General features: G+C 42.9%; 1 protein-coding gene across 2 annotated transcripts in view; it reads right to left on the reverse strand.

Annotated features, from left to right (window-relative positions):
• Positions 1 to 646: 646 nt before the first annotated feature.
• The window catches only part of LOC124279405 (nuclear receptor subfamily 2 group C member 1-like), an 80,426-nt gene continuing 66,746 nt past the window's right edge, over positions 647 to 14,326 (reverse strand). For both annotated transcript variants that reach the window (XM_046715224.1, XM_046715225.1), the window contains exons 7-10: positions 13,705 to 13,822; positions 10,293 to 10,568; positions 9,190 to 9,270; positions 647 to 2,326 (exon numbers count right to left, since the gene is read on the reverse strand). In XM_046715224.1, the coding sequence (XP_046571180.1) occupies positions 2,169 to 2,326; positions 9,190 to 9,270; positions 10,293 to 10,568; positions 13,705 to 13,822 (633 nt within the window). In that variant the 3' untranslated portion in view covers positions 647 to 2,168. The remainder of the gene's footprint in view (positions 2,327 to 9,189; positions 9,271 to 10,292; positions 10,569 to 13,704; positions 13,823 to 14,326) is intronic.

A 14,326-nucleotide genomic window follows, 5' to 3' on the forward strand; every position in this document is an offset into this window, starting at 1 on the left:
GGCACAGATATGTTTTGTCTACTGTGTGAGATGGTTGCTAGGGTATGAGGACGTCTTGTCTACTGTGTGACATGGTAGTTAGGGCACAGAGATGTTTTGTCTACTGTGTGAGATGGTTGCTAGGGTACAGAGATGTCTTGTCTACTGTGTGAGATGGTTGCTAGGGTACAGAGATGTCTTGTCTACTGTGTGAGATGGTTGCTAGAGTACAGAGATGTCTTGTCTACTGTGTGAGATGGTTGCTAGGGTACAGAGATGTCTTGTCTACTGTGTAAGAGTGTTGCTAAGGCACTGGTGAGTGATGTGTATGGTGTGACTGATCTTTGAGAGTGTTAAAAGGCACTGGTGAGTGATGTGTATGGTGTGACTGATCTTTGAGAGTGTTGCTAAGGCACTGGTGAGTGATGTGTACTGTGTAATGCATGTGTGAGGGGTTGTTTGGGCAGAGAAGTATTCCAGGAGATTGGTGTCTGTCAATGTTTGTGTTTTACGGTTGGTTGGTAGTTTAATGCTGCACTCAGCAATATTCCAGCTATATGGCCGCAGTCTGTAAATAATTGAGTCGGAACCAAACAATCCAGTGATCAACAACATGAGCATCGATCTATGCCATTGGGATACGATGACAAGTGTTCACCAAGTCTTGTTTATGAGTGACCGTAGTAGTGTGTCTGGTGCATGTGATGTAAGCGTCATATTGTGCTGAACGTCATATTATCACTGGTTACCATAGTAACAGAACTAGACGAGGTGAGCGGATCATCACTACTGAACTGTGACCTTGGACCTTCTCTTTACTAAGGTTGCTAAGTGACGTTAATGGTCTGTGCTACATTTATAGTAATAGAAATATTGAACATGAACACTTCTAACTATACATATGAAGGTATTCCATACCATTCTATCACCGTAATGACTTGATTGTTTCATTGGATCGTTGTGCATTTGAGGGGATACATAAATTACTCCTAATAAAGTATCTTGCTTTTCAAGCTAAAAACTATGAGATAACTTTGATATATATATATATATATATATTAAGATTGTTAACAACGCTGTTTTTTTCTATATGGAGTCATACAACAAGTATATACATTAGCAGATTTGTGGCAGTTGCGAGACAACAGACATCAGAAAGACGTTGAGCAAATGTCAAATACTCCTCGACAACAATTGTTTACCTGTACATTTCAATCAGTTGGCTCTCTGAAGCACAATCACTGACCAGCATACCCGGCCTCTCAACACGTATAACATGACATGTATACTGTCTAACAAAAATAGATGCTACTATTCACAACAACACCAAAAAGGCACATACTCAGTAAGAATATCAAGTGTAATTATATTACAGATAAACTTTATATTACAATAACAAACATCAGAGTTTCCACATCACAGAAATTGTGTCACTCTCTGATAACGTTCAGGTGGAGGCTGGCTGTGGTGGGAGGGTGTGGAGGGCAGGGGCCGTAGGGGTGACTTGTGGAGTACTGAAAGGGTGAGTACAGCAGGGAATGAGTGAGTGAGTGAGTGAGTGAGTGAGTGAGTTTGGTTTTACGCCGCTTTTAGCAATATTCCAGCAATAGGATGGCGGGGGACACCAGAAATGGGCTTCACACATTGTACCCATGTGGGGAATCAAAGCCGGGTCTTCGGCATGATGAGCGAATGCTTTAACCACTAGGCTACCCCACCGCCCCAGCAGAGATGGAGGGTACAGTTAAATTCTGGGAAAATAAGTGATGGGGTACCCTTAGAGATCCAAAATGCATTATAAAATGTCCCTTGAACTTATATCACTAACAGGGTGTTCAAGCAAATGATGGTTGGCTGTACTTGAGGTAGCTTCATTTAGATCGATCAGAAGAAACATCTGCTCTAAGGCAACCAGAACACATAACAAAGTCTGAAATCTACTGATGGGACTTTGTACAAGCCTAAAGGATATCAGATTATCACCATCCCTTTTGTAAGAATGTAACCATGTAAGAGGTTCCAAGAAAAGCTATTCACTGTCCCCAAATCACACTGCACTGATTAACAGTGAGCTGAATCTGTCGCCTGCAGTTGCCACACACTATCCATGAATCCAGGGTCCAGGGCCACGTAGCAGACACTCCCTGTTGCCCAGACACTGGCTTTAGCATCCCCCGATATCCCAGATCCTACTTGAGGTACATCTCATCCCACAGCTGGTTCTGCAGCTCCGGGTGAGCCTGTGCGATCACGCTGACACACTGGTTGTGCTGCAGCGTGGCCATTGCAAGCTCACTGATACGCAGGAGGAGGTACCCCATCCTCCCTTCATGGTCGCTGTGGTGTCCTGGAAACAACCAATATGTATGAAAACATTGACAACAAATATACTTCATTTCTGAAAAATTGTTTGAATTGAACATTTTTCATTCAGAAGAAAAAGGACTGGGCACAAGATTCTACAGTTTAGGTGGCCCCCTCTCAAAATGTTTAAATTATCAGTATCACATACTATCACATTTGGACCATGTACAAAAGTATATTCTGAGAAAAGCACAGGAGCTGTACATTTACTTAAATCTATACATCGACATACCAGTATATGAAATAAGCCAAAAACCCAGCCAGACATCAGGGCTGGTAACTTCAAAATGTTACCAGCCCCAAATGGATTTAACCAGACCAGATACCAAGATATGTATGGAACATCTATAAGTTTTACCAGACCATCGGGCTGGCTAGCAGTAAAGCTAGACCGTCAGTCAGAAATCTAGCCCGTCTTGGGCGGTCGGACGGGCCTTATTTCATACACTGGACATACATAGTAACCATGTCCTTTATAGAAGGGAGCTCTCTTTTAACAATACTGACATATCAGGAACTAGGTTGTTTTTATGAATTCCAGTTCTGCTTTAAAACTTGAAACATTATCTGCAAAAATAAGTCTTAGAATACTACTGTCTGACTTTGGTTGTATGTGAACTGTTGGCTAAAATGGCAGACGTAATGGATGATCCACAAGCAGGGAGAGGAGGTCTGGAAACCAGGGGCATGTCGGCAGTGCAGGTGCCACTAGAATGATGTCATCTGATGATTCCTGATCGTGGCTGGGACTCGTGGGATTAGTGCTGTCAGTAGGAATGTGGGATTAGTGCTGTCAGTAGCAATGTGGGATTAGTGCTGTCAGTAGGAATGTGTATGCAATCATGCCTTCCGAAGAAATCGTCATGGCATGCACTGCATAAACTAAACGATCTTGACCTGCACTGATGACAGTTGGTAACTGGTTGTTGAGTGATGTCGCACACATATCTTTATGGGGTTGCTTCCATTTGATAGCTATCTGTCTGATGATGTCCGGATGAAGCGTCCATTCTGTGCATAGAATCTTGTCCCGATGAGGATGTCTGTAAGGATGTTGATCTGTCCTGGGATGTGTCTGGTCATGCTGTTGCAATTCAGTCAGTCCACTAGATTGTAAAGTTCCGTCGTAGGTTCCATGAAGACAAGTAAGAAAGAGTTCCTTAGGCGTAACACCCAGTGCTGAAAAGCTACTAGGACTGCCCCCATCTCCAGAACGTTGGTGTGGTGTGGAGAACCTGTACTGATGTGGCGTGGAGAACCTGTACTGAGGTGGTGTGGAGAACTGTACTGAGGTGGAGTGGAGAACCTGTACTGAGGTGGTGTGGAGAACCTGTACTGAGGTGGTGTGGAGAACCTGTACTGAGGTGGTGTGGAGAACCTGTACTGAGGTGGTGGAGAACCTGTACTGAGGTGGTGTGGAGAACTTGTACTGAGGTGGTGTGGAGAACCTGTACTGAGGTGGTGTGGAGAACCTGTACTGAGGTGGTGTGGAGAACCTGTACTGAGGTGGTGTGGAGAACCTGTACTGAGGTGGAGAACTTGTACTGATGTGGAGAACCTGTACTGAGGTGGAGAACTTGTACTGAGGTGGAGAACCTGTACTGAGGTGGTGGAGAACTTGTACTGAGGTGGAGAACCTGTACTGAGGTGGTGTGGAGAACTTGTACTGAGGTGGTGTGGAGAACTTGTACTGAGGTGGAGAACCTGTACTGAGGTGGTGTGGAGAACCTGTACTGAGGTGGAGAACCTGTACTGAGGTGGAGAACCTGTACCTGTACTGAGGTGGTGGAGAACCTGTACTGAGGTGGAGAACCTGTACTGAGGTGGGTGGAGAACCTGTACTGAGGTGGTGTGGAGAACCTGTACTGAGGTGGTGTGGAGAACCTGTACTGAGGTGGTGGAGAACCTGTACTGAGGTGGAGAACCTGTACTGAGGTGGTGTGGAGAACCTGTACTGAGGTGGTGTGGAGAACCTGTACTGAGGGTGAGGTGGAGAACCTGTACTGAGGTGGTGTGGAGAACCTGTACTGAGGTGGTGTGGAGAACCTGTACTGAGGTGGAGAACCTGTACTGAGGTGGTGTGGAGAACCTGTACTGAGGTGGTGTGGAGAACCTGTACTGAGGTGTGGAGAACCTGTACTGAGGTGGTGTGGAGAACCTGTACTGAGGTGGTGTGGAGAACCTGTACTGAGGGTGGTGTGGAGAACCTGTACTGAGGTGGTGTGGAGAACCTGTACTGAGGTGGGTGGAGAACCTGAACCTGTACTGAGGTGGAGAACCTGTACTGAGGTACTGTGGAGAACCTGTACTGAGGTGGAGAACCTGTACTGAGGTGGTGTGGAGAACCTGTACTGAGGTGAACCTGGTGGAGAACCTGTACTGAGGTGGTGTGGAGAACCTGTACTGAGGTGGGTGGAGAACCTGTACTGAGGTGGAGAACCTGTACTGGTGGTGGAGAACCTGTACTGGTGTGGAGAACCTGTACTGAGGTGGAGAACCTGTACTAGTGTGGGTGGAGAACCTGTACTGAGGTGGTGTGGAGAACCTGTACTGAGGTGGAGAACCTGTACTGAGGTGGTGTGGAGAACCTGTACTGAGGTGGGTGGAGAACCTGTACTGAGGTGGGTGGAGAACCTGTACTGAGGTGGTGTGGAGAACCTGTACTGAGGTGGAGAACCTGTACTGAGGTGGTGTGGAGAACCTGTACTGAGGTGGAGAACCTGTACTGAGGTGGTGGAGAACCTGTACTGAGGTGGAGGGAGAACCTGTACTGAGGTGGGTGGAGAACCTGTACTGAGGTGGTGTGGAGAACTGTACTGTACTGAGGTGGAGAACCTGTACTGAGGTGGAGAACCTGTACTGAGGTGGAGAACCTGTACTGAGGTGGTGTGGAGAACTTGTACTGTACTGAGGTGTGGAGAACCTGTACTGAGGTGGAGAACCTGTACTGAGGTGGTGGAGAACCTGTACTGAGGTGGAGAACCTGTACTGAGGTGGTGTGGAGAACCTGTACTGAGGTGAGGTGGAGAACCTGTACTGAGGTGGTGTGGAGAACCTGTACTGAGGTGGTGTGGAGAACCTGTACTGAGGTGGTGTGGAGAACCTGTACTGAGGTGGTGTGGAGAACCTGTACTGAGGTGGGTGGAGAACCTGTACTGAGGTGGTGTGGAGAACCTGTACTGAGGTGGAGAACCTGTACTGAGGTGGTGTGGAGAACCTGTACTGAGGTGGAGAACCTGTACTGAGGTGGTGTGGAGAACCTGTACTGAGGTGGTGTGGAGAACCTGTACTGAGGTGGAGAACCTGTACTGAGGTGGAGAACCTGTACTGAGGTGGTGTGGAGAACCTGTACTGAGGTGGAGAACCTGTACTGAGGTGGTGGAGAACCTGTACTGAGGTGGTGTGGAGAACCTGTACTGAGGTGGGTGGAGAACCTGTACTGAGGTGGAGAACCTGTACTGAGGTGGAGAACCTGTACTGAGGTGGAGAACCTGTACTGAGGTGTGGAGAACCTGTACTGAGGTGCGTGGAGAACCTGTACTGAGGTGGAGAACCTGTACTGAGGTGGAGAACCTGTACTGAGGTGGAGAACCTGTACTGAGGTGGAGAACCTGTACTGAGGTGGAGAACCTGTACTGAGGTGGAGAACCTGTACTGAGGTGGTGTGGAGAACCTGTACTGAGGTGGAGAACCTGTACTGAGGTGGAGAACCTGTACTGAGGTGGAGAACCTGTACTGAGGTGGAGAACCTGTACTGAGGTGGAGAACCTGTACTGAGAGGTGGAGAACCTGTACTGAGGTGGAGAACCTGTACTGAGGTGGAGAACCTGTACTGAGGTGGAGAACCTGTACTGAGGTGGAGAACCTGTACTGAGGTGGAGAACCTGTACTGAGGTGGAGAACCTGTACTGAGGTGGAGAACCTGTACTGAGGTGGAGAACCTGTACTGAGGTGGTGTGGAGAACCTGTACTGAGGTGGTGTGGAGAACCTGTACTGAGGTGGTGTGGAGAACCTGTACTGAGGTGGTGTGGAGAACTGTACTGAGGTGGGGTGGAGAACCTGTACTGAGGTGGTGTGGAGAACCTGTACTGAGGTGGTGTGGAGAACCTGTACTGAGGTGGCGATCTGCCCGGGGCATCATGAGTCCCAGGATAACCTTGTTCAGAATAGTCCACCATGCAAGGTCCTGAACACTAGATCCATAGGCCATACAACTAGTGATGGGAATTGGTTCAAATCTCTTAATTAATGATTGGTTCATTACAACCGATCAATCATCGAAAATAATTGGTTTGCGTCATTTATAAAATTTTCCTGTTATGTTTGTTAACGCACAAACAAGTGTTCTAAAATTGTTTGTGTTTGATTATGAGAATACACAATCGATTGCTTGGTCATTTAGACACTGTGACCAATCTTCGATTATTTCAATTAATCGGACCCAACTACCTACAACAGAGTTGGTTTATCTAATCTTAAATTATCTAAGATGCAGAGGGATGTGGATGTAAGATCTGCATAGAAGTGAGAGCTCCTAGTAGCAACATCCATTGACATACAGTTTGAGGAGTCTGCTGAAACTTGTTATCTTGGATGTGATCTCTCGATGACAATCCTCTGGAGGATAAAGTAGTTGTGATCAAAATATCTGATTAAATTTAATTTAACGCTTATATAATGAAACATAGTTGCAGGCAACGGTGGGGGCTCCTTGGCTTTAGTTCTATCTATTGTATTTGAGGGCAAGAAATCATCGTCCAAAACGGATCCAGAACACGTTTTTGACAGGTGAGCGGATCTTCCAAATACAGCCGGGGTCTGAGAAGAAATAGTTCCCTCTTTAAAAGGTTGCATCTCAGTTGTTCTTGGGTCTACGGTCAAAACAATTAGTGTTCTGGAATCACCAAGACTTCATCTATCATACTGGCATTTTACATTTTGGGAGCAAACTACTCAGAAAACTGCTGAAGAACATGGCCAAAAACTGAAAACAAAAATAACTGCCAAATGATACGTTTTAGCGACTTGACCCATCCAGGCAAAATTGTTGGGAATTCGATTGTGCATTTGTAAAAGAGATTTGGAAGTGTTGGAACTTAGTTCTTGAGATATTTGCTGTCAAACTTTGAAATTTTGGAAGTAATTTTGAATTATCTCCCCTTTGCTGTTGGGCCTAAAGCCTAGAGATTTTTAACGGGAATATGTACACCTCGGTGCGCATCTGTGTGATTTTTTTTTAGCAATTCGGAGCATTGGTTTAGGAGTTATGTTTGGTACAAAAATCGGCGGAATAATAAATAATAATAATAATCCGAACGATTACAATAGGTCTCTTGTCTAGAGGCAAAAAGCCCTAAATATAGTTTACAAAAGACAAACAACAAAAAAATTATTTTATGTTTTATTTGTCCCACGATGTCATTTACCTTTGGAAATGTTGTCAGTACGTATATGCTTCCTGCTTCCGGTGTAAACATCGCCAGTTGAGTTCGCTGCGCTGGCAGATTCACTCACCTGACCTCTGGAATTTTTGGGGTAGATTAATGAACTCAATTATAAGTCGGGTCTGATTTTTTAGCTCCTTTTTCTGGTATCAAATTTCCGACTTATAGTCGGTCATATACGGTAGCCTTGACTGGTGTCGAATATCGCTGGGATATATTTCTGCACTTTCTTGGGTTGAAGCTCTGACTTTTCCAGATGAATAAGGAACCCAAAATTCCTGAAGAAAGTCAGCAGATATTGAGAGTCTTCTGAACAGGCATCCAATCCAGCCAGGTACCCATGAACTCATGTTGAAAATGTAAATACATAAGGACTGGAGCTGTGATGATTGTGAATAGCTTCATGCAACTGATATTCCAAATGGTAGAGTGGGCTGCACACATTGTACCAAAGTGGGCTGCACCCTGACCTAAACAGTCTTCAGCTGACAGCAAAGCGGAGGTATCTCTGACAGTCTGGCTTGACTGGAACGTGTAGATATACATCCTGCAGGTCCATGGAGATCATAGAGTCCCCTATGGAGGTTGTATGTCTGAGGTTCCATACAGACTCCACCCAAAACTTGTGCGAGGTCTGTGGTATTCCCAGTTTAGGGTCTTCGGATCGATAATCATCCTGAGGTCTGTTGAATCCTACCTGCGGGCAAGGAATACCGAAGAGAGGGACCCTGGTCCAGGCTCGAAAGGGTCCAACTCCTCTGATCTAAGGACTTCCAAGGCTTTTCACATTTCCCTTTGAAGACATGATCGCCAAGGGGCTGGGAATACAGCATATTTCTTGTCTATGATGAGATGGATGAACGTAACTGATGGAGATAAGGATTGCTCCTCAACAGTGTCAACTGGCCTGCAAGTAGGGACTGGGAATAAAATGCCTTTGCCATGCTGGCTAGATAGCTGTAGATCATCTGAATAGTATCTCATGCAACCTCCATCTTAACGGATCATCCATAGCATCAGCTTCATCAACCCTTTATAACTAAATAAGCAAAACATTACAAAAAATGTTTCAGAAAACAAGTAAACACATGCAAGCATATGTGCCACAGGAAACATATAATGAGGTTTCCTCTGCGCTCGGTTGGGGAGTTTACTCCTGCGGATAGCACTTGGATATACCACTAAGACGAAAGACAACACAGAACCATGGTCTTTATAAATTTTATTCAAGCTAAACCTGTGGATTCAGAAATAAGTTTCAGGAAAAGGTTAAACAAGTGTTAGAGGGTTTTATTTGTAAAAATTTGTAACTATACTTCTATTCAATTCAAACGATCACTTTTGCTATGACCAACTTCTACCAGACACACAAAGCAGACAGAGGTCGGCAACATTACTTACTCTTAATGTACACATGCAGGGAATCCAACAGCTCGGAACTTATTGCATCCACTCGATCTCTCTCTTTCATGGTCAGATTATCTGGAACAACAGAAAAGCAGCATGAGAAACATTGACAAGCATCTTGAGCAAACAGCTGAACAGTGCACAAAATGTCTCCCAATGTTTTTGCTTGTTTGGCTTTGTTTTCTATGTTGCCGGTCATCAGCATGACAGCTGTGCGTACATAACAGAGTGTACGCAGGAAATTCAGAGGTTGATAATCGTTAACTAAATATCGAAGGATTACTGATAAATAGCTGAGAAGTAACCTTGAGCAAAAACGCCAAGTAAGTCAGAAAGAAATCAACATATTTCACATTACTGGTAAGTGGTGACACCTACAAAATAGCGTTCTGACATAACTTACAAGTAGCCCATGATGAGAGCTCTGAGACACACACACGCACGCACGCACGCACGCACGCACGCGCACACACACACACACACACACAATGTTTCCAATTATGTCTTTTTGTCAGGTCTAACCACAAGACTAACCACTGCAAATGAAAAACAAACTCCAACAAAATAGTGAACACACAAATGAACACATTACTTTTCTGTTAACAGTATAATTACCCAAACATTCTGCACCACATTAATGTGAAACTAAGCAAAGCATGTTGATGAAACAGTCTGTAAGTGATCAGCTGTCGATGTGCCCTAGTTGAGTTGATTGTTCAGTTGTTTGGTCTGATTACTCATAACGGTCTGTACGTGAATGGGGAGAAATACAACACAATACACGACTCAGGCTGCCCATTGGCTACTGCGATGTAGTCATAATTGTGTGTAGTTGTAGTTGAAACCTTGTATGAATTGTCGGACTTATCTGAGGATGCTAAAACCCGCAAGAAATAGAATGGCGGCGGAAAAAATGTCATCTAACCACTATTCATTGAACTACCTTTGACAGGAATGCCATATTACAATTCTTGAACAACTCAATGCAATCCATCTTATTACTATTCATATGAACACTTGACTTTAGAGGTCTTTCAAAGGCATTTAAAAGTGACACTTTTATGGGAAACCATTTCTTTTTTTCTTTGCCATCTTACCACTTTTCATCAACACAAGACTTGAGAGGAAGGCAAGCTCTGTGTCGTCGAAGTTCTTTGTTTTCACCATCATGCCAAAGTGATGGAAGTGTTTAGTAATGATCTGAAACTGAGGGAAGTATCTCAGAATGGCTTCTTCCTCCTTTGAGTTGAAGTCAAAGAAGCGATACTGTCTTTTTTCGAGGTTATAGAACTGACAGTGGTTGAGGATGCAGAGAGAATATGTTGCCATCTGGATGAGTGACACTTGATCTTCGAGAAGTAGAGACTGAAAGTCTGAAACAAAGGAGATTAGTACATTAGGATTATCATATCAACATTTGTATTATCATATTAACATTTGTATTATCATTCTGACATTTGTATTACCATATTAACATTTGTATTATCATACTGACATTTGGATTTTCATATTAACATTATGATTATCATATTGACATTTGAATTGTCATATTAACATTACGATGATCATATTGACATTTGAATTGTCATATTAAGACTTGGGTTGTCATACTGACATTTGGATTGCCATATTAACATTACCATGATCATATTGACATTTGAATTGTCATATTAAGACTTGGGTTGTCATATTAACATTTGGATTGTCACATTGACATTTGGATTGGTATATATACAGCTTGATTGCTATATTCATATTTCAATTGTAATCTTTGACATTTGTATTCTTAAACTTACATTTTGTTGTAACAAACGTTAGTATTCTATCATATACACCTGGATTGTTGCATCAACATGGGATTGTCATATTACCGGTTGTTATATTGATATTTGAGTTGATACACTGACATTTGGATTGTTTGATTGACATTTCCATCCTCATATCAACAGTTGTGATAATAACAACACATGTGTATCTGCAGTAAACTTACTGGTAAAAAGCTAATCTAATAAACTTGGGTGATATGCCATATTCTATAAAACATCAGCATAACTAACTACAGATCTTGCATTACTTGGTACAAATGTCACATTACTTCCCAATAATGTTGACTTACTTACTACAGATGCTGCATTATATATTACAGCTGCTGCATTACATACTTCAGATGCTGCATTACATACGTCAGATGCTGCATTACTTACGTCAGATGCTGCATTACTTACTTCAGAAGCTGCCTTACTTACTTCAGACGTTGCATTATTTACATTAGATGCTGCATTACTTACATCAGATGCTGCATTACGTATCTGAGACACTGCATTACTTACTTCAGACACTGCATTACTTCAGATGCTGAGTTACTTAATTACTCTAATTGCTGCATTACTTACTTCAGATGCTGCATTACTTACTTCAGATGCTGCATTACTTAATTCAGATGCTGCATTACTTACTTCAGACACTGCATTACTTATGTCAGATGCTGCGTTACTTACTTCAGAAGCTGCCTTACTTACTTCAGACGTTGCATTATTTACATTAGATGCTGCATTACTTACATCAGATGCTGCATTACGTATCTCAGATGCTGCATTACTTACTTCAGACACTGCATTACTTACTTCAGATGCTGCATTACTTCAGATGCTGAGTTACTTAATTCAGATGCTGCATTACTTACTTCAGACACTGCATTACTTATGTCAGATGCTGCGTTACTTACTTCAGAAGCTGCCTTACTTACTTCAGACGTTGCATTATTTACATTAGATGCTGCATTACTTACATCAGATGCTGCATTACGTATCTCAGATGCTGCATTACTTACTTCAGACACTGCATTACTTCAGATGCTGAGTTACTTAATTACTCTAATTGCTGCATTACTTACTTCAGATGCTGCATTACTTACTTCAGATGCTGCATTACTTACTTCAGACACTGCATTACTTATGTCAGATGCTGCGTTACTTACTTCAGATGCTTCATTACGTACGTCAGATATGCATTACTTACTTCAGATGCAGTATTACTTACATCAGATGCTGCATTACTTACGTCAGATGCTGCATTACGTATGTCAGACGCTGCATTACTTCAGACGCTGCATTACTTAAGATGCTGCATTACTTACTTCAGATGCTGCATTAATTACTTCAGACACTGCATTACTTACGTCATATGCTGCATTACAAACTTCAGATGCTGCATTAATTACTTCAGACGCTGCATTACTTATGCCAGATGCTGTGTGACTTACTTCAGATACTGCATTACGTGCGTCAGGCGGCTGCACTTACTTCAGATGCAGGCTTGGCATCAGATGCTGCATTACTTACGTCAGATGCTGCAGATGTCAGCTGCATTACTTCAGGCGGCTGCATTACTTCAGATGCTGCATTACTTATTTCAGATGCTGCATTACTTATTCAGATGCTGCATTACTTCAGATGCTGCATTACTTTCAGATGCTGCATTGCTTATTTCAGATGCTGCACTTCGTCCAGATGCTGCATTACATTAGATGCTGCATTACTTCAGGCTGCACGTACTTCAGATGCTGCATTACTTACTTCAGATGCTGTATTACTTACTTCCAGATGCTGCATTACTTACTGTCAGACACTGCTGCACTTTCAGATGCAGTATTACTTACGTCAGATGCTGCATTACGTATGTCAGACGCTGCATTACTTAATTCAGATGCTGCATTACTTCAGACGCTGCATTACTTCAGATGCTGCATTACTTACTTCAGATGCTGCATTAATTACTTCAGATGCTGCATTACTTACTTCAGATGCTGCATTACTTACACCAGATGCTGTGTTACTTACTTCAGACACTGCATTACTTACTTCAGATGCTGCATTACTTACTTCAGATGCTGCATTAATTACTTCAGACACTGCATTACTTACGTCATATGCTGCATTACAAACTTCAGATGCTGCATTAATTACTTCAGACGCTGCATTACTTATGCCAGATGCTGTGTTACTTACTTCAGATACTGCATTACTTACTTCAGACGCTGCATTACTTACTTCAGATGCTGTATTACTTAATTACTCGATTTGCTGCATTACTCACTTCAGATGCTGCATTAATTACTTCAGACGCTGCATTACTTACGTCATATGCTGCATTACTAACTTCAGATGCTGCATTAATTACTTCAGACGCTGCATTACTTATGCCAGATGCTGCATTACTTATGCCAGATGCTGTGTTACTTTCTTCAGACACTGCATTACTTACTTCAGACACTGCATTACTTACACCAGATGCTGCATTACTTACTTCATATGTTGCATTACTTAATTACTCTAATTGCTGCATTACTTACTTCAGATGCTGCATTACTTACGTCAGTTGCAGCATTACATAATTACTCTAATTGCTGCATTACTTAATTCCTATAATTGCTGCATTACTTACTTCGGACGTTGCATTACTTAATTACTATAGTTGCTGCATTACTCTTATTGAGGCTATAATACTTACTCGGCAGCTTCTTGGAGAATTTGATAACACACTTGGCATTGAACTCAAAATGTACCATAATCGTCTTCCATGTGTTTTGCAAGTCACTGCAGTTCAAGTAGTAGCTTTCGAAGCAGATCTGCAAATATTTATGGAGCACATACAAGACAAGTGACAGAATGTGTGAAAGATGTTACAAACAAGTGAGCTATGTTGGTTCGGGTAATACCATGGTCGCATGTAAACCATCCAGTGGGGTATAACTGTGTTTGACTCCATGACAAAAGATCCACACATTCAGGGTGCAGCAACACAATGGAATCAGACAAGCAGTACAATCTGACCACCAGGTTCATTTTCTCCTCCTTTCTCCACAGACACACACAGACAAACACGATATGGTAGACAAGCAACAGATTTGGGCACCTGTTCTAATCCAGGTACACAGGATAGATAAGCAACAGATTTGGGCACCTGTTCTAAACCAGGTACCCGTGGTAGACAAGCAACAGATTTGGGCACCTGTTCTAATCCAGGTACACATGATAGATAAGCAACAGATTTGGGCACCTGTTCTAAACCAGGTACCCGTGGTAGACAGATTTGGGGCACCTGTTCCTAAAGTAACAGATTTGGGCACCTG

The sequence above is a fragment of the Haliotis rubra genome, unplaced genomic scaffold (genome assembly GCF_003918875.1).
Source record: "Haliotis rubra isolate DU_JTF1 unplaced genomic scaffold, ASM391887v1 Scf25, whole genome shotgun sequence".
Classification (NCBI taxonomy): Eukaryota; Metazoa; Mollusca; class Gastropoda; order Lepetellida; family Haliotidae; genus Haliotis; species Haliotis rubra.